We start from the raw sequence: 26293 nt of genomic DNA, 5'->3' as shown, positions 1-26293 counted from the left end.
CATCATTCATGTGCAATAAATAACACTATTCTATCATTTGATGATTAAGATACTACCCATTAAATATGAATGGCAGAATAAACTCCATAGGGAAAAAAAGGAAGATATTTTTGTTGATACATCATTTCTTCACTTAAACTTTAAATTTACATTGACATCAGTGTATGTGTACCTTTTTAATGTATATCTTCAAAATATTGGGAAAGGAACAACCAAGGATGTAAAAAGCAGCAGGGAAAGCATCAATGCGGGTGACACTTTTGTAATATCAACAACATATTTAAACTATTCTTTGTGAACACATTCTTTGATCAATTTACTCAGCTTTTCTATCTGCAAAGTACTTTTGATTTAGTTGACTTCTGTTGCATGTTTACTATTCAGAAAACTGATGTGAATTGAATTCTGCCTGAGAGAACTGTTCTTCCTGTTTATCTTCTTTCTTTTATTATTTTTTTCTGGATATCTGCTTTTATTAAAGAAATAAAAATAATTAGTTGAATTAATTAGAAACAAATGTGTTATATTTTTGTCCATGGATAAATTGGCATTTCAGGTGCATACAGATATTTATATGAAAAAAGGAAATAGAAAATAGTTATACAAAGAAGGGACCATTTATGTCATTATGGATAGAAATAAATTATTAGACAGAATTATTACATTTGTAATAAACCTAGAAAAATTAATGGTAACTAAGTCAAATTATTTTCACCTAGCTTTAGTTGCCTAAAGGATGATAGGTAGCATAATGCAGTCTTAAAGTCAATTAAATGAGGAAGACACTCCCAGTTCTTGAAACAGAGGACTAGGGTAAATGAAATCAACTGCCTGTCTGTAGATGCTTCTTTTTAATCTGTTGCCTGTTGAGGCAGGTTGGATGACTATCTTAAACTGGAAAACTAAAGTTAGGTGAGATAAATTCAGTCAAGTCTGACTTTAGGGTATTTCAAAAAAAGTTAGTGCATGTAACTGAGAGAGAACTGGGTCTGTGATCCATTTTAACTGTGCAACTAAGAAATGTAAGTAATCCCAAACATAGGTACCTAGATGGTCAAGACAGGTTAAAGATCTTCAAAATAGCACATCCATGATATATGTTGATGATATACATCCACGATATATAGTTGGACTCTAGCCATATTGTCTTACCCCCAGTACAGACAGCATGCTGGTATATATTACTGAAGACATGCCATAATACTGCTCATCATGTCAATTCTTTTTAGCTAAAAGTCATAAAATGACCTTTTTTCAGTTCTTTTCTGCTTTAAGACTCATGGAGGTTTAGAGGGGCTCTCAGATGCCCTTCACTCCTTGCACAAGATTAAACCTGTTGTGCAAGAGAAAATGTATATTACCAATAATTCTACAAAACTCCCAACTCTCCTGTGGTTCCATTTTTTGATAATGCATTTATCTTACCCTCTATCAGCTTCCCGGTCTGCTCTGCGTTGCCCCCAGGCAAGATCTTGGCAACGTAAGCTCCAATTTCCCCACTGCTTCCTGGAATTTCTTTCCCACCTACAACTCGGATTCCCAGTCCATTGCCTGTGATCAAAAGAAAGAGGAACCTTTAAACAGAGATGAAGCAATGAATAATTCACTGGAAAGAAAAGAAGAGAACAACTTATCAGAGGTTACTGAAGGATGTCACCAATAACTTCTACGGTTAGAAGATTCAGGTTAACTGCAGTCCCATCTGCCACTTTCCCTAAGACTTAACTTTGGGTACAAGCATTTCAGCATAGGAGAAGTCCTTGAGTAACTACTGTATGAATGACATCACACAAATAGCTATTTCACTAAAAGTGACATTGAAGCCAATCCTACCTTCTGACAGCCCTACTGTACTGCAAAGGGACTATTTGCATGGCAAACCTATTTCAAGCAAACACAATTTGCAGTATTAATTAAATTGCATCAAATGCTAGAAATCCATGTGAAGCGCAGATTCAAAGGACAGCTTTTTCATATGCTTAAAACATGCATGCAATTTAGCTGAAAAATTATAGTAGCTGAGCTTTTAGAATCACATAAATACGGAGACAGACAGGCATCATTGAGCTCCAGCAGCAAAGCATGTACATTTACAGAAAGCTGTATCTGGCATATGTTATTGTTTTTCTTAAATATTTGCTTTTAATTGACATCTTTTACATCAAAGGGTGTACAAACTATCAGAATGGAAAAAGCCTGCAATCGGTCTGTGTAAAGCATCATCAAACTTAACATATTTTATCTCTTTTTAAAAAATTACAAAGATGAAAACATTTTGATCATGCTGATTATTCTAGCTGGACTGAAGCCGATCACTAATATCCCTTATGTATAGAACAATGAGAGTGAAAACAAAAGCTTAAAAATAGTTTCATAAAGCTAATCTTATGCATTGCAAATTTTTCATGCTCTCCTGCTTTTCAAAGAAATGCTTCCCATACAAGAAAAACAAATTCCTTCTCTGAAGAAAAAGAAAATTTCATCTGACATGATTCACACTTTGATCTGGGAATGTAAAGGCTGATTTTCTCACCTTTATTGTAATGCCTAAATAAGAAATTTATTAATTTAATAAGCCAAATGTGTTGACCGATTAGACTAATCAGCTATAGGAAGCTCACCACGTAATCTCTTTGCAATGCTTTATGTTTTTAGATTAAGGTTTTTCCTCATAATGCTATTAGTGAGCCCTGAGTTTGTTTTAGAAGCATGACAGCCACATTTTGTTTCTGGCCAAAGAAGTTTCCTCTAGTTTTTCTATCCCAGTTTAGCTAAATCTATTTCTTTTGTGCCTCAGCTTTCCTCATAATTGCATATTAGACATTATTCAAACAAGCATTTTCTTTTCTTTTGGAAGAGGCTTGGTGTTCAGATACATACAGCACAATATAAAGGTAAGGAAGGCCACAGTAGACTCATGACTTAAGGGGTTTAGCCAGAATTACTTAACAGCTCATTCCACCCCTGCAAGCCTATAACAAAATGGTGTATCCCTCTAATATACTGATAAAACAGGTGGGTGAGAGCAACCAAGGAAAACTAATGGTGAGGAATTAAAAGGAAATGTATGAGGATTGTTCTTACAGCTACAGCATAGTAATTAGTGTATACAGGTATATTTAATGCACTGAGATGAATGGACTGCTATATACATCAAGCAGTATGCATTGCTGGAGCTTGCAAGATGTTCAACCACACAACTAGTGGTGGGGGCTCATGGCACCTCAGGTGATGGGAACAGATCAGTCTTGGGGAGATGGTATACGTCCCTTAGATCTATGTTTTGTGATGTAATGTAACACAATTTGGGTGGGGATTCAGTGACAGGGCGACCATTGGTAATGCGCTATCGATACACAGGACTTTTAGTGAATTATTTCAGTGTGGGCTAATGGCCAAGGATGAGTTTCAGGGGTAAATAACCTGGGAATAAGCCATGATATGGCTGAGGGCTAGTGTATGATCAATGGTATGATAGACCATGAGTTTTTACAAAGGATGATCAACACTTTTTGCAGACCAGATCTTTTACTCTTTATCCACCATGGTGTGTAATAGGAGAAATTGATTTTGGTACGGTACTACTGAGAGTACAGGTAGGACCTTTGTACGCTTATATTAAACATAATTCACCCCTAGATTATATTTATATGCAGCTTGAGATAAAGTTCAGATCTGTCATATAAACCCATTTCAGAGTCTGTATTTTTGTTCATTACTCGGTGGTGATTTTTAGTCTTGATACTATCAGAACAGATAAGAGATTTCGGGAATATGTAAACTCAACCCTATGACAACAAGAACAATAACTCTGTAAGTTACAACTGCACAAAGATTTGATATGGCAAGAATATCCTCTCAAGTTTACTTTGGTTTTTGTCCAGTGCAACTTTGCCAGTTCAAAAACCTACTATGAAATGCTGTGCAGGCATGTCTAAGTATCTTCAGCAGGAGTTGTGAATACTCAGATGATAGCATGAAATTTGCTAGTGAGTTGCCTGAAATTTTTGCTAAAAATTTTAGCCAATTTGGCCCATCTCTACACATTTGTCTTCTTTTTTAATTTGAAGACCTGAGCAACACCTTTAAGAAAGTCACCTTCTTGTAAGACTTTACACCTGGGAATGTAAAGTAATACAAATATAATGCAAAAGAATGTCAAATTTTTTAAGCCTCTTTTTGGACCTGACAAGTGAACAGTTAAATTTCATTTAATCTGATATGTTTGCAATAAATTAGAAAATTGTATTTCATTATTATGTTACAAAAATGTTACTAGAAGAAATATTTTAACTTAAATTACAAAACATTCAATTCCTGATAGTCAGACTTTTTGCCCAATGAGCTTTAAGTGATCAAGTGATCTGTTCTGGCTGACAAAGAAATATTTCTTGGATGTTGCTGTATTTTGTCATGTGAAGATGGTCTTTCAAACCTGATTACACTGTATCTATTGAAAATATTGAGTTTACTACTTCTGTATGCAATGACATTGCCCAATTTATCACCTTGAATGCAGACATCTTAAAAATATAATCAATCATACACTTTCTCATATCTCTTTTTCCCTTTTTTCTCTTTTTTGATTTTTTTTTTAATCTTTGAGACTTAATTTCCATATCTCAGACTATTTTGATATAACCATATATTCATCTTTCAATTTTAGATTTTCAGACTAGTGAACTACTGTTTTCTTCCTTAGAAGACACAGGACCAGTTCACTGTCAGAAAGTGAATCACTTCACTTTGAATGAGAGAGGGCACCTTTCTGAACTCTGAGTATTGATTTCTATGGAAAATATCTTCAGGAAAAGATCTCTTCAAAGGGAATTTTACACATTTAAGATCCAATCCTTTTTAGGATGCTTCAAAGCTAGAAGACCGCTAATTAATTGCAACTGTTTTTACTGATGTCCCAAGGCTGTGATCCTACTCTCCTATCTAATCTTAACTAAAGCCTTAAGATGCAGCACACTAATCAAAAAAAAAACCCAAAACCCCCACAACCCAAACCCCAAAAATCCTAATGCTAAACTTTAACAAGATAGATCATGGAACTAAATTGGTTTTATGCTTTGATAAACAAAAAAATACGGATACTAAATCATTACAGTTACCTTGTGAGCCACTGATTTAGACAGCTAAAAATACAGACTTAGAAACTTTAATGAAGATTTCAGGTGTCTAATAAATGCAGAGTTACTGTTGAGAGAAATCCATACTTAGAGAAAAATATTAATAAAATTGAATGCCCAATAGTTTTTTTGCTTTTGGGTAATTAACCTAATTTGTGACTTTCAAAAGGACATTTCACTTATTTCATTTCCTTCCAGACATCACAGACTGTTTCAGTGATGCATATTCATTTTATATACACACACACACACACATATATGAAAATGTATATTTGAGTAGTGACCAACAACTTGATACTAATAAATTCTATCACTGTTGACCTGGCAAGAATCACTGCGAAATATTTTAAAAATTAATTTTTCTTTTTTCCTTAATTCTACTCGTAGGCACTTTGTGTCCAATTAGACTTATTTATTCTGAACTTGTGTAGCTCAGCGTATCTCAGACCACTATGAAATCATATCCCCTTATATATTTTGCAGTGTCACAACAGCAACACAGCAGAAAGACTAGTAACATGACTCAGTTGATACACAATAGTTTATTTTGCTGGAGTAGGCTGACCATAACCTGAGCTCTGCAATTACAATTTGGTCATTTTTCTCCATTATGGAGATAATAAAGATCAGATTGCTGCCAAACTGTTGCTGTTGCTCTGGTCACAGGGGAGCTCATGAAATCTTGTCATCTTTTTACTACTTAGCTGATCAGCTCCACTACAGCCATTAGAGTATAAACAGCCTAGATTTCCTGGAACTATTTCAGCATCTAAGCAATGATTAGACTTGCCTTTCCAAACAAATGTCAATAACCCCTTACATAAGTTCTAGGTTAAAAAAAAAGAAAAAAAGAGCAGAGAAAAACTGAGTAATACAAAGCACACCAGGCTTTTGCTGACGTTGGTGGTCCTGCCTTTAAACAGAAGTGCAAATTAAGTTTCCAGGGATGTTTTCTCTTATAACAGTAAATAGAATTCCAGCACCAAATGCAGGGATTAATATTATTTAATTATTAGGTAAGTCCCATGCAGTAGCAACAACTTCAACACCAGCATGAGAATGCAGGCACATGACCCAGAAGCTCTGTGCAAATATTGTTCATGTGCTAACTCAAAGCAATATTTCCTCTGGGCTAATTTTTCGAAGTATGAAACCATTTGTCTGTCTAAGCAGATGAGCAAAGAAAGTAAAGAAGCAATTAGAATGTACAACAGATTTTCTGTAATCTCACATGAGTCTCTCTGAATTGGCATTGGAAACTGTAAGTATGAGCATCAGCAGCAATCTGGTTCTTGTCAGTTAGAAATAGAGCTATATGAATTTCTAATAGACACTTAGGTGACTGGATTTTTAAGAAAGATATTAAAAAAAAGCTACTGATTTGAATTTCTAAGAGCATACCGTTCATGATGGTAGTGGGAAATCATTATTTATTTCTGTAAAACCATGGTTGGTTTACCACCTTTGGATATTATGTGCTTTGCAGTTGAAACTATACAGAAGTAAAATGGGAAAAATTGAAATGGGCTTAAATTGCAAAATGCAGATGAGGGTTACAACACATGTCTCTGAGTAGTTTGAAATGGAAGATATGTTTAAACCTCAAAGTAAAGATTAAGGTTTGTGCTTCAGATCCATGAGCCAATGCACAGACATACCACTGAGGGAGGAAAAAACCTGAAGTCCAAATATGGTTTTCATCACTTTCTAACAATACTTTCAAGAACAAAATTCAAAACCAAAAGGCTGAATCATAGCAAGGAAGCACAAGGGTCACCTTTTTTGGGCAAAGTCCAATGGTAGCAATTAGAAAGATTCATGAACATGAAGAATAAAAAAGAGACATTAAGCATGAAAGATTTTGCAATGTGCCAGAATACCATGCTATAGCAATGAGAACATATCAATCAAATCAAACAATACGAAGTCTTCCAACTCTATTTGGCTGTGAACAGAGACAGAACATACCTTCCTCCTGTGTTCATTTACTAGACATTATCTCCCCATTCCTCCTCCAGACTTATCTAGACCAGACATATGCTAGGGTGCTGGTAGGCCCTTATCTGCCAGAACAATTTTACACCATGTTCCATTGTCTGTATGAAAATGAATTGTCAGCCACAGAAAAAGCAACAATGACTTCTCTTTGGAGAGTTCAGACTTAAAAGTCTCATGAAGAAATGCAAGATATTTATTTAGATATCATAGTTGTGATAAAGCAATCTGTAAAGTCTGGAGAACAGACGGAAAGGAAACATGACAAAGCAAACAAAACCAAGTTAGATCAGGCACTTGGAAAGTAGCAGGAAAAGTAATGTGTGTAATAAAATCCAGGCTACATTTTTATTTGCATTATTATTCCTATGTGATTCTCTGGAATACATAACATGATGATCCATATCAGAGCTTGGTTGTCTATATAGGTACAACATTTTCAAGACTGTGCTCAGGAGAATAGTTGTGGTGCTTTCTAAGGAAATTAGCTTAAATGAAGTTGTTTCCTAGAAACATAATTAAGCCTACTCAGTTATTGCACTTCTTAGCCATTGGCAATTAAAGCATAAAATACGCATGAAGCCAAATCCTGAGTTGATGAAATCCAGATATATTCCAGTTGTTTTAATAGCACAGCATTGATTTATATCAGCTGCAAATCTGCTTCAATAAACAGTGATGATTATTACACCTGCTAAAAATCTTGTCCAGGGTGTTGTGTAGACTTGTCCAAAATACAGTCATGCTAAGAAAGAAGCAAGAAACACATTCCTCTCCTTCATTTTGCATTACTTCTCCAGTAATCATGGTGCTGATATTTGGGGAAGACAAAGGCTGTATCTATCATAAATTCTTTTTATGAAGCTGGTAAACTGGAGGACAGGGTTAAGAGGAAACCAAAACATCACTCCGTCCTATCACCTACTAGACAGGAGTTCAGGCTATCTATGCGGAGTGCCGATGCTATCCTAAGGTAAGATATGCCAATGGTGACACTGTTTTCTTAAACTTATACATAAATGCAGACATAATGACAGTGTTCACTGTAAACTTATACTCTGGAGTAACTCAAGATTTTTAGCAAAGGCCAGAAAGATCACTCAGTCTTGGTCTTGTCATCAGGACTGCATTAATCAAAACATGATCTGCACCCTTCTCCACCTGTTCTGAATTTTCTCCCCCTTCTCTGTCATAGTGTTCTTGCCTACACAGCTTTATTTAGTAAGCAAGCCTGTATCGAACCACATACACTCTCTGCCATTCTAAAATGGAAGGACTTTTAAGCAAGTCACAATATACCTTAGGTTTACACATCTTAATAATTATAGCTCAGTTCAGACAGGGAAAAAAATTTCTTTATATCTACCATTCACCTCTCCTGTTTTAACTTATGCCCATTGTCTCTCATCCTCCTGCCATGTATGACTGTGAAGAGCCTGGCTCCCTTTTGTAGATAAGCATCCCATTGGTATGGGATGGCTGCTATTATGTCCTGCCAGAAACTGTCTCATCTCCTCTTCAGGCTGAACAAGCCCTGTCCCTCCGTTTCTGTTCTCAGGGCAGATGCTCCAGCCCCAACCATCTCAGTATCTCTCTGCTGTACTCACTCCCACTTGTCAACGTCTTTCTTGTGTTGCGGGTGGCGTGGGGGCAACACTGAACACAGTATCTAGACACAGTCTGACATGTGCTGAGTAGAAGGGGACAGTCACTTCCTTCACTCTACTGGCATGCTCCTGGAAACACAGCCCAGGATGCTGTTGGTTACCTTTACTGCCAAGGTGCATGACAGCTGTCTACAGAGACCTCCCCCAAGGGCCTCTTCTGCAGACCTGCTCCCCAGCCAGTCAGTCCCCAGCATGTATCATTGCACAGGGCTCTGTCTCTCCAGGTACAGGACTTGTATTTGTCCTTGTTCAACTGCAGAAGGTTTCTGTTGGCCCATTCCACCAGCCTGTCTTGGTTCCTCTGAATGGCAGCTCTGCCCTCAAGTGTATTTCCCCAACTGGATGCCATCTGCAAATGTTATGAGAGCGTACTCCATCACCTCCTCCATGTCACTGCTAAAGATATTAAATGGCCCCTCAATAGGGTCTTCTGTGGTATTCGTTGCCTGCCTCCAGCAAAGCACGGCCCATTAACTACCACCCTCAAAAACCAACCATCTAATCAGTTTTTTACTCATTTACTTGCCCAGATATCCAGACCTTTACACCTCAGTTCCAGGCTAAAAGTTAATATAAGAAAATACCTTAAGTCTAGAGTGTCTCTCAGCTTACTGCAATATTGTAATTTCAGTCCAGTTTCACAAAATTTTAAAGGTTCTTATGAGAATGAATCTACCATAAAAGGCAAGCTTTAATCTGTTCAGCCAATGTCAGCCAATTGTTCATGGCTTCACTGTAAGAAAAATCAATCTTTGTGATATTTTCAATGCTACAGTAGTTGCTTTTAGCGCAAGCTTTTTATTAATGTTCTTCTCAATGAGGGAGAAAAGTTGAATAGATTTCATTGATGTTTCCCACATAGTATGAGGCAGACCTGTCATCAGAGGAAAAGGATTTACATAAAGAATGGTCTGCTGGCATATTGCTACTTAGTTGGTATGTTGTGAATCTGGCACATTAGTGATGTCTTAGCAACTATTATTAGCAAATAATAGTTCAGTCCTAGGTGAATGCAATGACCTTTGCTAGCAGTTAACTTCTTGGACCAAAACTTAAAACCATTTGGTTTTATTTAGCTGTTTTGGAAGAGGATTTCCAGCTTTTGAAGCTATCTATATTTTGTTAAGAAAATACCAAGAAAAGCCTTGAGGATCTAGCATTAAAGTTCCGTCTACTACAACTCTGTGTGCTGATCTTGTGTTACAGACTTTGCATAATGTCCTGGTATTACAGATTCATACAAACTGTAGACAGGTGTTAATTTATTTATGTAATTAAACAACCTTTTTTTTTTTTTTCATTAAACTTCTTAGAGCAGAGCAAATCTACCTCACATTCGTGCAAATGTGTGTTGGCAATGGTTAAATAAAAGCTTCTGCACTCTATCACTTCCTTTGGGAAGGAGACACCATGGGGAGTGTACATGCCATGGGGACCACTGACAGCTCTTGGTCAACATTTTGAGGAATCTCTAGGAAAGATGATACTGCCTGCGCTTAACAGCCACCCAGTAAAGCCTTGGCACAGTGGATAATTCCTCTTGAATGAAAACAGAAGGAATATCTCACCCAAATGACTTTCCTGCACAAAGGAATCAACTAATACAGTGTTGCCTGGATATCTGTCCTGTATGGGGAAGAATTTGTGGAGCTATAAATTGTAAAATACAATTCGTCCAAAACACATAACACCTGCAATCATTTAAGTCTGTAAAAAACTCTGAACTTCCCTTCTTTTCTCAAAGAGAAAGACAGTATCTGTTTTTTGTGTATAATTCATTAAAAACATTGTAACATTCATAAAAATTACACAAAATAAATGAAGGAATTGTAGTTCCTCTGTTGTTAAACTTCAGATAAACCTTTGACTCATTGCTTGGAAAAGATCCTAAGCTGGCAACAGCAGAGACAAGCTTATGTTTTATTCTCAGAAGAGGTATCACAGAGCAGCTGTTCAGACTGTCCCCAGGAAGGATTGTGTGGCCATTTGACAGTTCATTTCTCACAACCATTCAACCTGTGGATACAGGCTAGCTTTGTGTTTGGAAATAGGGAACTGTCCTCTAGGACACAGGTCGAGACCTTTAGTTCATTGCACACGCTCTTTCCCTCGTGACATCAGTCACTGTTGAAGGATGGTAGTAATTGTATCCAATCATTTCTCATCAAAGTTGGGTTTAAACTCATGTCTTCAAGTAACAAAGTGTGTTACTTCTGTTGTACCCAGCTTAGGCTGGTAATAAAATAATAACAAAACCAAAAAAGAAGCCAGCAACGTAGAAAAATCTTTTTCCCACATTTTAAAGAGGGGAAGTTGACAAAATTATTTTTAGTTGTTTTTCTTTTTTTAAAGAATAGGCATAAATCTCATAAGACTTGGTATGTCACATCTTAATTGTGATATACTCATTTGATGTCTCATAAAATGAGTATTTCTTATAACTTGACTGCTGCAAAAGAAAAACAGCATATGAATTAAGTGCATAGTAATTTACTAGTCAGCTTGTTGTTTGTTGAAATTAACCCTTCAAAATGCAGGTTTTTTGGGATAAAGGCAATTTATTTACCTGCATAGCTTGTTCCTTTAAACACTGCAGTTTTCACTTCTGTATCAAGAGAATGATATGATATTTTTTCTACCCACTAGAAGAAGCTGTCAAATGAGGGAAATTTTCTGAGAAAATGGTATATTCTCAAGACAATGACTACTCCTGTCCAAGACATCAACAAGCAGCAAAATAAAAATATTCTTACAGAAAGCAAAAAAACAATTTCTGATCTAACATGCAAATTAGCACTTTGTTTGATATATCTTAAACTTTTGCCTCCTTAAACTGTATCTCTTTTAGAAAAATGTGTATTGTAGTGAATATGGGGGGCTGATTTTTTTTTTTTGTGTGGGGACAAAATTCATATAATTGTGGGGTGCCTATCCTCAGACAGCTTTGACTTCATCAGCCTTGACTGTCTAATGTCAGCTTCACTCCCTTTCTTGATGAACAGATTTCTTCAGGAACAAGAATACTTTCTGGCAAACTTTAGTTTATTTAAAGAAAATTTTGCTGACAACCCTCGTCCCCCAACTTCTTTTTACTGAAGTAAAACAGCAAGCAAACATGCAGCCATTGGGTGCACATTACCTGTCAACAATATTACAATGAAAAAAATTCAGAAACACAGATAATGACAATCAGAGATTTCACTTGATAAAAGCTGCACCTCCGTTAGCTTGGTGCAGTGATACTATGAGACAATCAGAACCTCAGAGTACCCTACCAATGCACAAGGAACACTTCCTTTGCGTCAGTGACCTGCAGAATCAGAACGTCTTAACCTTAATCATTCTGCATCCAGATTGCCTGGACGTGTACACCTAGTGCACTTCAAAGACCTGTACAAATCTGTGATTAGGTAAATAGTGAATGGAAGGCAATCATTCTCAAAATGTTCCAGCACCCTGCTCTGGAAAGTGCATGCAACTGAAATAGACATTTGTCTCTTGGTGATGAGGAGCAATGCGGTCCTTTAGACAACCAGTCCTCTACAAGTCTTTTGATTGTTCTATAGCTTCTTTGTACATAAGCATACGTGTTCATCTCATCTAATTTAAGATCTCTACAAGACAAAATTCATAGTCTAAGTTAGTCACTCATGCTCCCTTTGTAATCAATAGAGGAAAACAGCCATATCCAAAAGGTGATCTATTTAAACTATTTCAACGTCCAATTAATTGCCCTTTGTAACTGCCTTGTTCTAGTGTAATTATTAAACCTATGCATATTTTTGATAGCCAGTATGCAGAGAAGGGAGCACAGGGTCTTGATTTTCCTCTGAGAGCCACTAAGATAATTTATGCCTCACCTGTGAAGTGAAACCTTAAACTAAGATTTCTGTGTTATTAATTTTTTCTAATGTCCTTGAGAAGTTGTCTCACTAATGTTGTGCACCCCTGAATGTCTCATCTTCTAGTTCTTATGAGAAAGTGCTGACCTGCATTACTTATCTCCATAACAGCAAGATTTCTGTTTTGCCTTCCATTAATCTCATTCTTATGTGCCTGCTTTCCTCTTGGCTTTCCATTGGAACCTAGGGGCCTGACTGTAACATTGAGTGTTGCAGTGACCTGTTTCTGCAGCCTTTTCTGCATGAGAGCTATGAAAGCAAATTGGACCTTTATAACCAGTAGACATGCCCTCTTAATTACCTCCACTCATCTTAACATCTTCGACATCCTTCAACAGATCTTCATACACTGAAAAATGCATAAACAACTGAGCTGCCAATAAGGGTTGATGGAAATTATTTTAAATACACACACTAGTGCTTTTCAAATTAAGTTAACTGAGAGAGAAGGCACATAAACATGGAATATATGGTCTGTATCTCTACAAAATGTTTCTAACAAATACCAAAATTTGTGGTCTTTATTTATTTATTTATTTAGAAAAGCTGAATGGTATTAATTTCTTTCTAAGATTTCTATTAAGACACAATCAGACATCTCTCCAGCCCTTTATTTCCACTCCTGTCCTCACTTACTGCCATATGACTTCACTGGAATATCTCTGGCGTCTGGCTGTAACAGCTCTGTCCCTTTCTGTTTCTGGGTTTTTACCTTCTGTGCCATATCTCTGATAAAGAGAGAGTGTTTGAAGGGATGATGGCCATTAATTAGGGATTAAATCCTTCCCCAGTGACAAATGAGTGTTAGAGGAGGGTATTGGTTTTTTGTGCAAAGTATCATCTCTGTTCTTCACAACATTGAACCAAAGAAATAGGATAAGTAATCCTCTAAGAAAAGAGGATGAGGAAAAGAGGTGGGTTACACTTCTCACCTTCTGTCTTTAACTACTCTTATCACATTCAACACAGACTGTGAATGTATTTAATGTGGTTTTTAATTGACTAGCAATCATGTATTTACTGCACTTCAGTATTTTGCTCTAAGAACTGAATTTGCCGAACTTGCAGGTGAAAGAACCCTAAATTTATAGGGTTATTTATTTAGAGACTATCTATGGCCGTGAGGGCTTGATATAGGAAAATTCTTCTAATTCTCTTCCTTCTCTTCCTCTCTCTCAGGATAAGTACCCCATGAGCTGACATGCTGCAGAAGTGTAGTGTTGTGTGCAGGAATTTATAATCCCTATGGAGGCATCTCTGACGTGTGCAGCATTACAGCTACCCCGTCATCCTCTTAGCAGTTTCACCGACATCACTGCTGAAGTGAAGGTTAGGGACACAGTCTTCTGCCCACAGTATAATTCTCTTCTTTACTATAAAGTTCACAGCTTTTTCTGAATTGCTTCTCTGCCTTTTATTTCTTCATTAGAATTGAAGAGGATGCTCCAAAACATGGATGGTTTGGCTGTTCAAAGGTACATTTTGCTCCCTGGAAACAGAATATCCTACCTTTGGAAAAGGAAGAATTACTTGTGACTCAGCCTAAGTAAGGCACAGCAGCAAAAATTACCTTTGACTGAGTGCACTCATTGCACCTAAACACCTACTGGGATTTGTCTGCCTTGCTGGATTTTCACCCAGTGTGTCTAAACAGCTTCCTGATCAGGTATAACACAAAGTAAGTTTTTATCTTTGCAACATTTCCAAAGGCATTGCCAATGATTTCATTGCCTTCAACAGCCATGTCCTCTCTTCACTTTTTCAGATATAACTATGATGTGTAAAAAACAGAAGAGAAAATGCCATCAGTATAAAACAGTGCTCATGCTGCTATGCTAAAGGATCCAAAAGGAGCAAGGGATTCTTAGTGAAAACAAACAGTGAGATTCTGGAGCATTAAATACTGCTACATCATCATTCACTGATCACTGCCATCATTGCTTTGGCACCTCAGCATAACCATGATGCCAATTCTTTTCTTTTTTTTTTTTTAAATGCAAATTATTAATCAATCTTTGCAGAGAAAATCCTTGGCAATTCCTTCATATCTATAAGCATTGCCTGAGGAGGGGACACTGCATGCCTTGAAAACAAGAGCTGTGAGTTCTAGATAACGGCATGTACTGAAGAAACAAGAACCTTCAAGTGAGAGGCCAACTAGCAAGTATACATTTATTTTTCATTCAGATCTGCTATTGTTTTGCCATCACAATTTTGGCCCAGTTCCTCATTCCTTAAACACTTCATTCGCATGCTAAAATTTGCAGTAAATGTTTTTGTGTGAAAAATTATGCTAGATTATGTAAGAGGCATCAAAGGCATCTGTGCCTCAGAGCCAGTTTTCATTAATCAAGAAAGCAAATAAACAGAATGCATGTGCACACAATATGTAGTGATACAGCTTGAATTTTAAATGATTTGGGACTACTTTTATTATTGATATTCATAATGTGACAATTTCTGGATCCATAGGCAGGCAGTAACCTCGACTATGGTAATTATGTGATGAGATCTGAGGAGTTCAAATTATGATGGTGATATTAGGATGAAATTCAAGCTTGCCCTATAGTTACAGCTGTGGTATAGCTGGGTACCAGGGCTGACCCAGCACACTGAGTCATTAATGCCCAGGTTGGCCCAGGAATTCCCCAGTGAGATGAGGTGATGGGCTGAGCCACTGGCCAACTTCCCAGAAAAACAGCTGATCAACAGTTACAGGAGCTCTCCAAGTGGGAATTGTGGGCAGTATGGGAGATATCCTCATGTAGCTCCTGCTGTGCACACACCAGTACAGATACACTATTTGTGTATTTAAGATGTGATCATCAATGCCCTGAGAGGAGAACCTGTCAGTCTCAGGCATCTCCCCAGGCAGCTCCTGCTGTTGAACTGACCAAGCTGCACATAGATCATTTAAATCATCAGTAGAAACTGTTCTTGTATGTGCAGAAATGATCACACAGAACATGCTTTTGTGCATAGCTAAGGCAGAGGATGTTTTGTACATACTGTAAGATAATCGGAAACAGTGGACCACGGGCCAGCTGGCTTGTAAGAATCCAGCAACACGAGTTCAGGGAGTCTTATCTGATACAGCTGAAGATCCTGCTGCAAGGATGGTTGCAACAGAGACTCCCATTGCCACCCGGACAGTGACTGGCTGTTCTGGAGACATCTGACTCCCCATGTCAGCTTTATTGAGGGTTGATAGGTTTTTTAATATACACGCTTCCTGTACCTAAGCAACAAGTCTAAGGCAAAGAGTGAAATAAAAGGATTCAACACCTCATTTTAGTACTTTTGATAAGAAAGAGAGAGGGAGGGAGAAAGGGAGAACAGAAGAAGGAGAGGAAGGGAATAAACAAAAAAACAAAGAAAAAGAAGGAAACCAGCCAGCTAACCAACAAACCATGGCATCTAGATTAATATCCAATAATCTTGTAGTGAGGTAGCTGTGGTGGTATAAGAGTATATATTATTTAATTTACCAATATTTTAAGTAACTTTTGCTGTATAATTGGTTTCTAAGTTGGCCTATGGTTAATAGTCATTGGTTAATAAACAAAGATACTTGCTATTAGTTTGCAGATAATGGTTAATCAAAATTGGATTTTTAAAGTGAATAAAACCCATGTGTGTGGCTCTGGGAGAGGCCATTTGGAAAGCTGAAGGCTAAGCAGAAAGCACTGTGCATTTAAAGAGAGTTTCTGTGTACTTTAATCCTTCAGACACTGAGAGGGGAAGCAAGGGACGCATGAAATCAAGGAGTTATGATACTTCAAAGATGTTCAAGGAGTGAAAAATACAATTTCTTCTGGCTCAGGTCCTCCCTATTGGTACCCTATTCTACCTTTGGGGTTTTTCTGTACAATTCACATTTAAACCTTTTCATATTTGTAGGGAAATCTATATGTACATCATAGAGAATTATGTCAGTGCACTTCTCCATGGGTGTATCTGGACTAAAGAACGAAAGTATGACTGCTGCTTGTAGACAGCCAAGCTTGCTTACTCCAGTTAGAATTTAGGTACAATATAGCACAGCTACAGCAGCAAGCAATCCCAGTGCGGGCTCTGAAACCTTAACAGGCTCCTGAGTGAATATTTGATCCTATGTGACTTCATGCTGTGCAGGGCATTAGTAAATGGGAAGTCAATATCTACACCTTGGTTTTCCAGTCATCGCTTACAAGGCATTTACCCTGATGCACAGTATGTTGCTGGAGTTGCTGGCACGAGAATTCGGAATAAGCATTTTGCATTGCATGAGGGTAAGTAACTTTACATAGGAGGACAGGCCTTCAGCAACATTAAATCACAAGTTATACACAGTAGTGTGGTTGTAATTCCACTTGTTCTTGAGTAAGAGAGCAGCTTGGATCACCATTAATCATCCCCCTGCAGGGAAAAGTTTTCCCCTAGGATGTCAAGAAGCTCCTACGGACTGCAAGGCCCGGGGCAGTGGAGGCTGACACAGCCACGGACCCAGTGGCTTCTTTCAGACTGTGCTCTGTGGGTGGAGGGGTTTTTATGCACCCTGGAATCATCAGTAGGTGTTAAGCTGACTAGCAAGAAAATACCTCATAATATATACAGAACATTCATTTAACACCCTAAATACGAGGTGGATAATGGGGGTGGAAGTGATCAAGATTTAACTGCCAGAAACCCTGTGAAAACAATATTTAGCAATTCAAGTAAGCTCACGCCACTTTCTGCTTAATGCTCAAGGGAACACCAGAGCTGGCAGTCGGTAATTACAGAGCTTGACACACACTATTAGAATTCTTTAAGCGAGTTAAAAGAAAGTCTGATGGTTCCACGACAAAACCGCTTAAAGCATGCACCTCTGAAAGAAGACAAACAGCATGGTAAAAAACTTCGAGTTCCTTATCGCTGTTAGAGGCGAGAAAGAGTGCAGTTCCAAAAGCTCAAACAGACAGACCTTACCTGTGCTACATCTTGTAACTGGCAGCCTTTTACAATTTGATACATGAAAACATCACACCGTGTTCCCGCTCACAGGCCGGGAGGCGAATGAATACAACCTTTGCCACTTTCATCTCCTTCGCAAGCAGACTCAGACTTACACGAACATTTGTGTTAGCGTTAGGGAAAAGAGAGTAAATCTGAAGTCCTGTGATAAATGTCTTTATGTGAAGATATCACATAAAAATGGGATCTGATGGTTCTGCTACCCCCCTCTGTAGAATAGTTCCAGTACAGAAAGAATAAAATTTTCATTTCTGTACATGTTGAACACCTACAGAAGCCTATTTTATAGAAACTTCTCATACAGAGAATATAGAGTTATGTAGAAAGCAACAGAAAAACAGGCTGCTCATATGTATAAACCAACAGATTTTCCCTGGTTTTAATGTCTGTATAGTTTATGTATCTTGAGCAGATGTTGTGACCTTTTTTCCACACTGCTGCTTTCTGTTATAAACAGCTAGCAAGATTTAAAATGACCTCTGAATTTTCTGCTGCATATGACACAGGAACCATTTTTAATACTGCAAATCTTTTTCACGATTCATGCTAATCAAATTAATTATCATGTCTCATAGATGGTGGTTGTTTTTTACCTGAAACTGTGTGATCCTTAGGGTCCCTCAGTAGTTTGAGCCTTGCATGAGGGAAAATGTACTGCAGGGGCTTCCCATTTATCTGAGGAACACAAATATTCATGTCATAAAAAGATAAACCAACTTCTATTGTATCAATAATTTTAGACAATTGAAACAGAAACAAGAAAACAAACATTTCATCCAGGGAAATATCATAACTTCACAATTAAAACACCCCACCAAGCTTCAAGACATCTGTCAGACTGCAAAATCCTTCTGCAGGGGAATTAATATTTGCTTCCATAAAGCCAGATTCATTTTGAATATGGCTTTAGTTCTGATTTTTATTTCCTAATGACTAGAAGGTGGTCACTGTCTTCTGTAGCTTCTCTTAACATTAATCCTTTGCCCAAGAAATGTTCAAGAGAAGAATGAAATTAAATATAATTCCTGTGACTATTATAAAATCCTGTTCATACAGACCTAAAAAAAAGTGGTGGTTGAATGTGTAAACAGCCACGAGTTACTGCTTTAGTTTCAGAAAAAACACATATTCCAATGTACCTCTTGTCATCAGATTTCAAAAGCTTTTTGAAAGACCCAACCTAAAACTTTTAGGAGTACATTTTATATCAAAATGTGCAACATTTACTTGGGCTGATACTGGAAAGTGTCAAAGCGGAAAGAAATGCTTCTCTGCAACATGCACTAAAGAGCCAGGTTTCCAGCTGGGATGATCGCACCTGCCCCACGACACGGGCACAGGAGGGGCCACGCGGCCGGTGCTAAACCAAAATGCCTTTACAGGAAGAGCATTTGTTGCAACGCTTACACACCTCACACCTATCACACGGCCCCTTTGCCTGCAGTTTCGGTCTTTCGGAAGCAAAGCAGCATCCACCACCTCTCAGCCATGCTGGTGCTGAGCCTGAGCGCTGCACGCAGCTGGCGAGGAGGGAGCGTGGCTGCCTGCCACTGCTCCAGGCTGTGTCAGCAGGATGGGACCTGAGGGAGGCAGACTCAAGGAGACAAGGGGACAACATCCATCAGCATGGCAATGCAGCAGTCGGGGTGTACCAGCAGCCCGCTGCCAAGAGTTTATTACTATTATTTATATTTAAGTAGCATTTAAAGGGATTAAGCTCCTCCTGAACTAAGCACTTCAAACCCAGTTTCTGCCCTGGAGAGTTTATGATGTTAATGGATAGCACGCGTAAACGACAGGAGGGGAAACAGAGAAGTCAAGGGACTCGCTTAGCTCAATCCCACAGTGAGCAGAAGAGTTTATACAACTTCTGTGGTAATTCATTTTTTTTATCCAGTGGATGACATTGCATCTAGAAGGCTGAAATCCTTCTCTAACACGCTGAGAGTAGTATTCACTGTAATTAATCTCAGACAAAAAGGGGATCATGGATTTGGTAGTGGACAAGTACTACAGAATAAATCAAAACTTTGGATGGGCAGACTTTAGGATTTACCACGGAGTTTTGCCAGGACACAGGGTCTAATACTGCTAGGAGTGTATAAAGTGTCATGAGACTCACACACTTACAAAATGGATAGGAACATTGCTATGTTTTTAATGACATTATCAGAAATTCAGCAGGTGTAATTTAACAGTAAAAAGAATGTATTTGTCATGTGTAGCTTACATAAAATTGTAAAAAGTCTGAAATAATGTATCTAATTTTATTTTTAATTAAATAAAAAAGAATACAAAATAATGCAATGCAAAATAAACAGTATGAACACATTTAAACACATCCTTAGCTGGGAGCCATTTTGGTGGGAGCAATTCAATTTAACTGAGGAACATTGCAGCTCATAAACTTAAATTCACATTTTTTTAATTGCTCTATCTTATCTTTCTTTAGTAATATTGCTTTTTTGAATAAATAATAATCCAAGAATATTCAATGCCATATTGTACATGATTTGCTGGCAAATGTATCAGAAAATATAGACCGTCTCCTACTTTAGTCTATTACTTTCTCATTACTTTCACTGCCAGAATTTTATGGTAAGTATAAACCTTGGTGATTCATATATTTATGAATAAAAGCATTAAAGTTTATTAGCATTCCGCATAGCATATATTTTTTATTGTTGGTGGGAATCAGTACTTAAATTGAACATGTCATTAGGCATTTACCTTCAGAACAGCATTTGTCTGAAAGTGTCAGAATAAATAGGAAAAAACAGTGGTTGATGTAAATAGATAATGGAAAGACCTGTTATGTTATTTTTGATGGTTTTACTTTAACCACTAAAGCCCACGTCTATCTGAAATCTACTAGTATATTTGAAAACCTGTAGAACACAAATTATTTTATGTTTCCAAGCGTTCACATCTAACTTTCACTAAAGGTGATTTCCCTTCACCTGAATATATGCCAGGGGGTCCTTCTAGCTCATTATTCCCTCAGTTACACGGTTAAGACACAGAGAGACTACGTGAAGTCACACAATCACAACAGCATAAATCTGAGCTACGGCACAGAAGGGGCAGTCCCTCTGCTGCAAGGCTGCAGAGATGGAGGACTTGTAAGTCCCCAGGCCCAGATTTAGGTCACAGGGCAAAAGGTGACTTGATCCCGCTTATTTGCGACGAAAACCACAGATTTCTGCCATCTGTCCTTGCCACGGAGATCCTTTCCTTTCGTGTTCAAAAAATGGGTAGACGTGGCACTTTGGGACATGGTTTAGTGGGCATGGTGGTGTTGGGTTGATGGTTGGACTGATGATCTTAGAGGTCCTTTCCAATCTTAATGATTCCTAGTTTTTACTTTCATTAAAATATAACCCAGCCACCAAGCCAGGAAACATGAAATTATTACTCTACCCTTAACTGGTTTAGTGGTGGACTTGGTAGTGTAGGTTAATGGTTGGACTGGATGATCTTAAAGGTCTTTTCCAACCTAAATAATTCTATGATTCTATGATTCTATGATTCCTCACCTTTCTGGGAGCATTCAGTTCACTCAAGTAATAATTCTTGCAGTTCAGCAGTGGTAATGCTGTCCTCTCCTGATCACAGACACATTTTGACTTTCCAGTGTATCTTCCCTCCTATTGTGCTCACTGAGCTGACATGGGACTCAGGTCACATTTTTCTGCATATTACTCAGTGGGCCCTTGGGGGCTGCATCCCAGTGAGTTAAATGAGAACTGGACTACAAAGCATTTCCTCCAGGAATTTAAGCTCTGGTCACATGCTTCATGGTATTAGTCAGCTCAAAGCCCCTCTGAAAAATGGAATGAATGGCAAATAAATGTGCTGAGGTTTTCTAACACTGTTACAGAAGATCTGTTTAAATACACACTTCATTTTTCTTACACTTTTTGTCTGATAAAGAACTCTATGGAAGCCTCATATAAGGGAATTCTATAAGGTAAAGAGGACAATTAAGAAAAGTAAATTTCTTTAATGTTTCATTTAAGAACTAAAATGCATCAAGTGTATTTTAGTATTCCAGCCAAAGTCCATAGCAACAGCTGTAATGTATTAACTGGGCTTTGGATCAGATCAACACAGCCACAGTAATCTCTGTTTTTAAATGGTGCTGCACCTCCTCTTCCACCAAAATCTTAGACAGGGCCTGATAAGGTGAATCACAGCAGCTATGCCTGGCTGTAGTCCTTTAGAAAATACAGTCTGCAAGGGAAATTTTATCTGAGTGAGGTATCCAGGAACAGGATGAGGATGCTCAAGGTGATGGGTTAGAGATCAGCCTAATTTCCAGATACCACAGGCACTTGCATGAGTGCACAAGCCCTGTGAAAGCTGGCACCAGGAATTTCCACAGCTAAGGTAATCCTTTGAACCACTACGTGTCCTCTGCACAGAGCAAGAATGTGAAGTTCTCTAGAAATCCTAAAGGTGGAAAGTTGTCTCTACTGATAGATCCCTGATGATGGAGGTATTTTGCAAAAGAAGTATTGAAGAAAAACTTAACAAATACCATGTTCCTGCTCATTAATAAATTGCAAAGTGAGTGGCCTTTGCTTCTGCAGTTAGGTCAGTACAGAACTCTGACTTTTCATTTAGAAGTCATTCTGGCATGCAGTGAGAATAACATTGCTGGGTGACTAAAAAATGAGAAACTGCTAAATTCTGTCTTGACTTACAGTGAAGGGGTGGCTAAAAATTCACTGATTAGATTAGGTATTTTAACAATTACATGAAATTTGGAAAGGTCCTATTTCTCATCGTATTTCCAGCGAATCTGAATCAAAAAATGCCTCCCCCCCCCAAGCCTCAAACAGAGAAAGCAGTTTACTACAAATTAAAATGAAATCTCCTTGCTAGTTGGAAAACAATCAAAGCTAGGCAGTATGGACTTAAATGTGGAACAAAAGTTTGCAGGTAGCCTTCTGGATCTCTGTCACAAGTTGCATTTTCTCATTTTAACCCCATTTTTCACCATATGACCCATTTTTTCATCATTTTTAAATATTCATGTGCCCCTAAAAAGACGTGACTTAAATGGTACTTCAAGGAAATGGTACAGATCTGCGAACCATGACAAGCATACACTTTTTGAAGGCCTTTAGAAATAGCAGATTAACTTTCAAAAGGTTGCACGTCTAGAGCCCTTGCCTTCTTTTTGTGCTTAGAAAACTGTTGCTAAAGTGACTGATGATGATACACTCATATTATGATGAGTTTGAGATTTAATTATTTGTTTAGGGCTTAAAAAGACCCACCTGTGTTCACTGGAGGTTCTGTATTTAAACCCCTCATTGAGAAGCTACTTATCTCCTGTTAATACACTCTCACTGTCCACCTCCTTGTCATGATCTCTCACTCCCCTGGCACCTCCTCCTACTGTTCCTTCCCAACCTGTTTGAAATAGCCAGTTTAGTTCAGGATATACAAATAATTTTCACAGAAAACAATCATAAAAAGAGCCTTGATGTCTGGAGATTTAAAGAAGTTGCAGGTCAACTGGCAGTGACTAAGCAAACTGTTAGGTCAACAGGGATCAGTGAGAAATCTGCAATAGATAATGTATTGATTAGGTTTAAGCCATGTTTACCCTCCTCAGGTGAGCAGTTCCGAATCACTATATTGGGAAACAGCTATTAAAATGCTAAACTGCACTGCAGTTTAATGTGATTTAAGAATACTATGTAGCATCACAGAAGTTGCTATAGAAACAAATATATTTTAATATTAACAATACAGTATGTGAGGTTAATCTGGTAGGTTATAAGAAATCCATGGAAACCTGGAAGTTCAGGGTTGTCACCGCTGCATTCTTGCTTCAAAAGCATGGGGTTGTGTTTTATTTATTAGCTTTAATTGTACAAGCTCTGTGGAACATAATCAAGCAGTTCTGATTTCATCTAGTAAGGAAATTGACGTTTCACAAATGTGAAGCAAAATCTTCTGGAATACAAGTAACGTAGTGGTCAGTAAAATATTCACATTTTTTACAAAGAAGAAAATACAAATGGAAAATTTATAGTGGATAAGTGTACTTGGAAACTTTGACTGATACATTACAAGCAGATTAGTGCTACTGATGCAAATATTTCCTTTTGTGGTTGGTTTGCCCTCTGTACAGGATATTAAAGGAATTGCAGTGGCTTAATTACTATGCTAATTAGGAAACTGTCATCCTAACTGATTTCAGGAAAGCCTCTGCAACAAAGAAAGCTCTGGGTGAAGGTGGACCTGTTCAGATGGTCAGGATGAAGAAGAATTTGCCATTTTTCACTCCATACTACATTATGCTTGGACACTAGTTATCTGTGCAGAACTGAGTTGTGGATACAGGAGACAGAATGGGACAATGAATTCAGTAACTTAAGTTACAGAAGAGACAGGACTGAAAAAGTCTTTAGGGAGTGTATACTTTGCCTCAGCACACTCATTAGCCTGAAAATTGTTTATTTTTCTTGATAGCTTTAAAAGATAAAATCAATGCTAAAAAATAGAGATGTTAATATTGATTTACTTGCTTTTATTGCTAAGTGTTCTACTTTCAGAATTCAATGTGGAGCTAATGAATCTTTTTTAAATGGCTCTGATCCTTTTTATCCTGTTTTTAAGTAATTTAATTTCTGGATGTGTCTGAAAATAATTTTTTTTTAAAGTTATCTCAAACAAATGTTCACACAAGATATTTAACACACACAAAATCAGAGTAACATTTTGACAAGGTAGATGATGCAGAGTTGGTGAGAACTGTCATTTCTCTTCTGCAGACACATTGATACTATTTTGTACCAGTGGGTGAATGACAGTAGCTAAACCGGATGGAAACAGGTGAAGAGGGACTATTCTCCTTCCACATCAATTTTCTTCTGAAGAGGCTTTACATGGTACTACACAGAATTATTTAGAACATGTTGACTCTCCAGTTTCCAACCCATATTTTACAAAACCTTTAAAAAATGCCTTTGGCAAGATTTTAAATGTGGTATCGCTATTTCCATATAAACATGGAGATATCACAACAGCTTCAGGGAGAAAAAAAAATATATTTTCCTTCTGGAAATAAACCAAGAAAACAAGAACTCTCAGGCCCCTTAACCTTCCTCCTGAAAAATTTTGATTGAAGTCTTTTGACTGGTGCTAGTGTAGTGCTATTTATATGAAAGAAAAAACAGAGATCGGACCTTTATGACTAGTAACTTGCCCTGCAACTGTTTCCCAAGGCAAAAGCTCTGGAGTGCTAAAAGCTAAATACATCTTACTGGCCACCTCCATATCACAGAGCTCAGGATAACAGTAATCCTCTTCTGGGATAAACTTGATTTTCAAAGCAAATTTTTAATTTTGTATTTAATTTTGTAAGCTGTAGTGGTCAAATATAATTATGTACACTCAGATTAATGTATGTTTCTCATGAGGACTAAAGTGCTTAGATAGGCAGTTTTTTAATCTATTTCCAGTGATATTAAGAGTTGTGAAGACTCAAAAACATCCTTTAACCTGCAATGAAGTCGGTTCATAGAGTGAGTTATTTGAATAGATTCCTGTAAGACTTGTATTGTGTAAAACCCACTTTCTCAAAAAGAAATGGGCAGGCTCAGTACAACCTAGGCTGTGTAAATCTCAATATATGCTAAACTAGAGATAGGAAAAGTTCACTCTTCCTATATAAATAAAAATAAATGACAGCTTGTGTTGTAAGATATTTGAATGCTTACTTCATAAAAACTACATCCTTACTTCATAAAACCTACATTCGATTGTCAAATGTCAGTGAAAAAGTTCACCAGCAAAAAAGTTTTGAAGGTTGCATGAAAGTAGGATATTCCTGTTTGCATGTTATCTGAGGAATTAACATGAGCAATATAAGCTATTAAGTACCACAAAGGGGCCATGCAATACTTTCTCTTGCATCCATTGCCTCTCATGGAAAACAGAGTATAATCTTAATCAATCAGTAAAAATGATAACTGAAATAATCAAGTGAAGACCTTAAAGATTTGAAATATATAAACTTCATTAATACAAAGAGGATATGTGATGGTATACTAAGGTGAACTAGATTTCAAGGTCGGAAGGTTTGAAAAGCAGAATATGGTATTTTTCTTTCTTGCTATAATAAATGAAATATTCTAATTATTAGATTGATAAAGTGTTGTTGATTTATTCAGTAAATAATTGATTACAGACTGTTGGGATTATACTGACCAACTAAAAGTGGGAACAATGTCAACAGGATAAAGCAACTCTCTTCCTTAAACTGCTAAAAGAAGGGGCTTGAATTTGGATGGTATAAAGCTGATGAGGTAAAATGGGACTGTTTGGGTTTTTTTGAGGCTTTTTTTTTTTTTTTTAATAGGAGTATCTAATGTATAGATAGTTCTGGTTAGCAGATTAGCTCCTTTCAGATATGTTTCAAAAATCAAAAGACAACCTGCAAATTTAATACTGAATTGCAGATGAATGCTACTGTATTTTCATCACCAAGTACTGATGACAAATACAGGTTCAACAGCACTTCAGGTGAACGTAGCTGGAATTTGATTAATCCTGCAGTCCCTACACTATCGGACAGTAT

The 26293-nt window shown here is 37.5% G+C and overlaps 1 protein-coding gene across 1 annotated transcript in view; it reads right to left on the bottom strand.

Moving 5' to 3' along the window:
- PCLO (piccolo presynaptic cytomatrix protein) overlaps positions 1–26293 on the bottom strand; it is a 388529-nt gene that overhangs the window by 124193 nt on the left and 238043 nt on the right. The window contains exons 10-11 of the mRNA XM_075722389.1: positions 18288–18369; positions 1426–1551 (exon numbers count right to left, since the gene is read on the bottom strand). Coding sequence (XP_075578504.1) covers positions 1426–1551; positions 18288–18369 — 208 coding nt within the window. The remainder of the gene's footprint in view (positions 1–1425; positions 1552–18287; positions 18370–26293) is intronic.

This window comes from Pelecanus crispus, chromosome 1 (genome assembly GCF_030463565.1).
Source record: "Pelecanus crispus isolate bPelCri1 chromosome 1, bPelCri1.pri, whole genome shotgun sequence".
Classification (NCBI taxonomy): Eukaryota; Metazoa; Chordata; class Aves; order Pelecaniformes; family Pelecanidae; genus Pelecanus; species Pelecanus crispus.
Note: the sequence above shows the minus strand (reverse complement) of the source record. Positions and strands in the feature narration are given on the sequence as shown.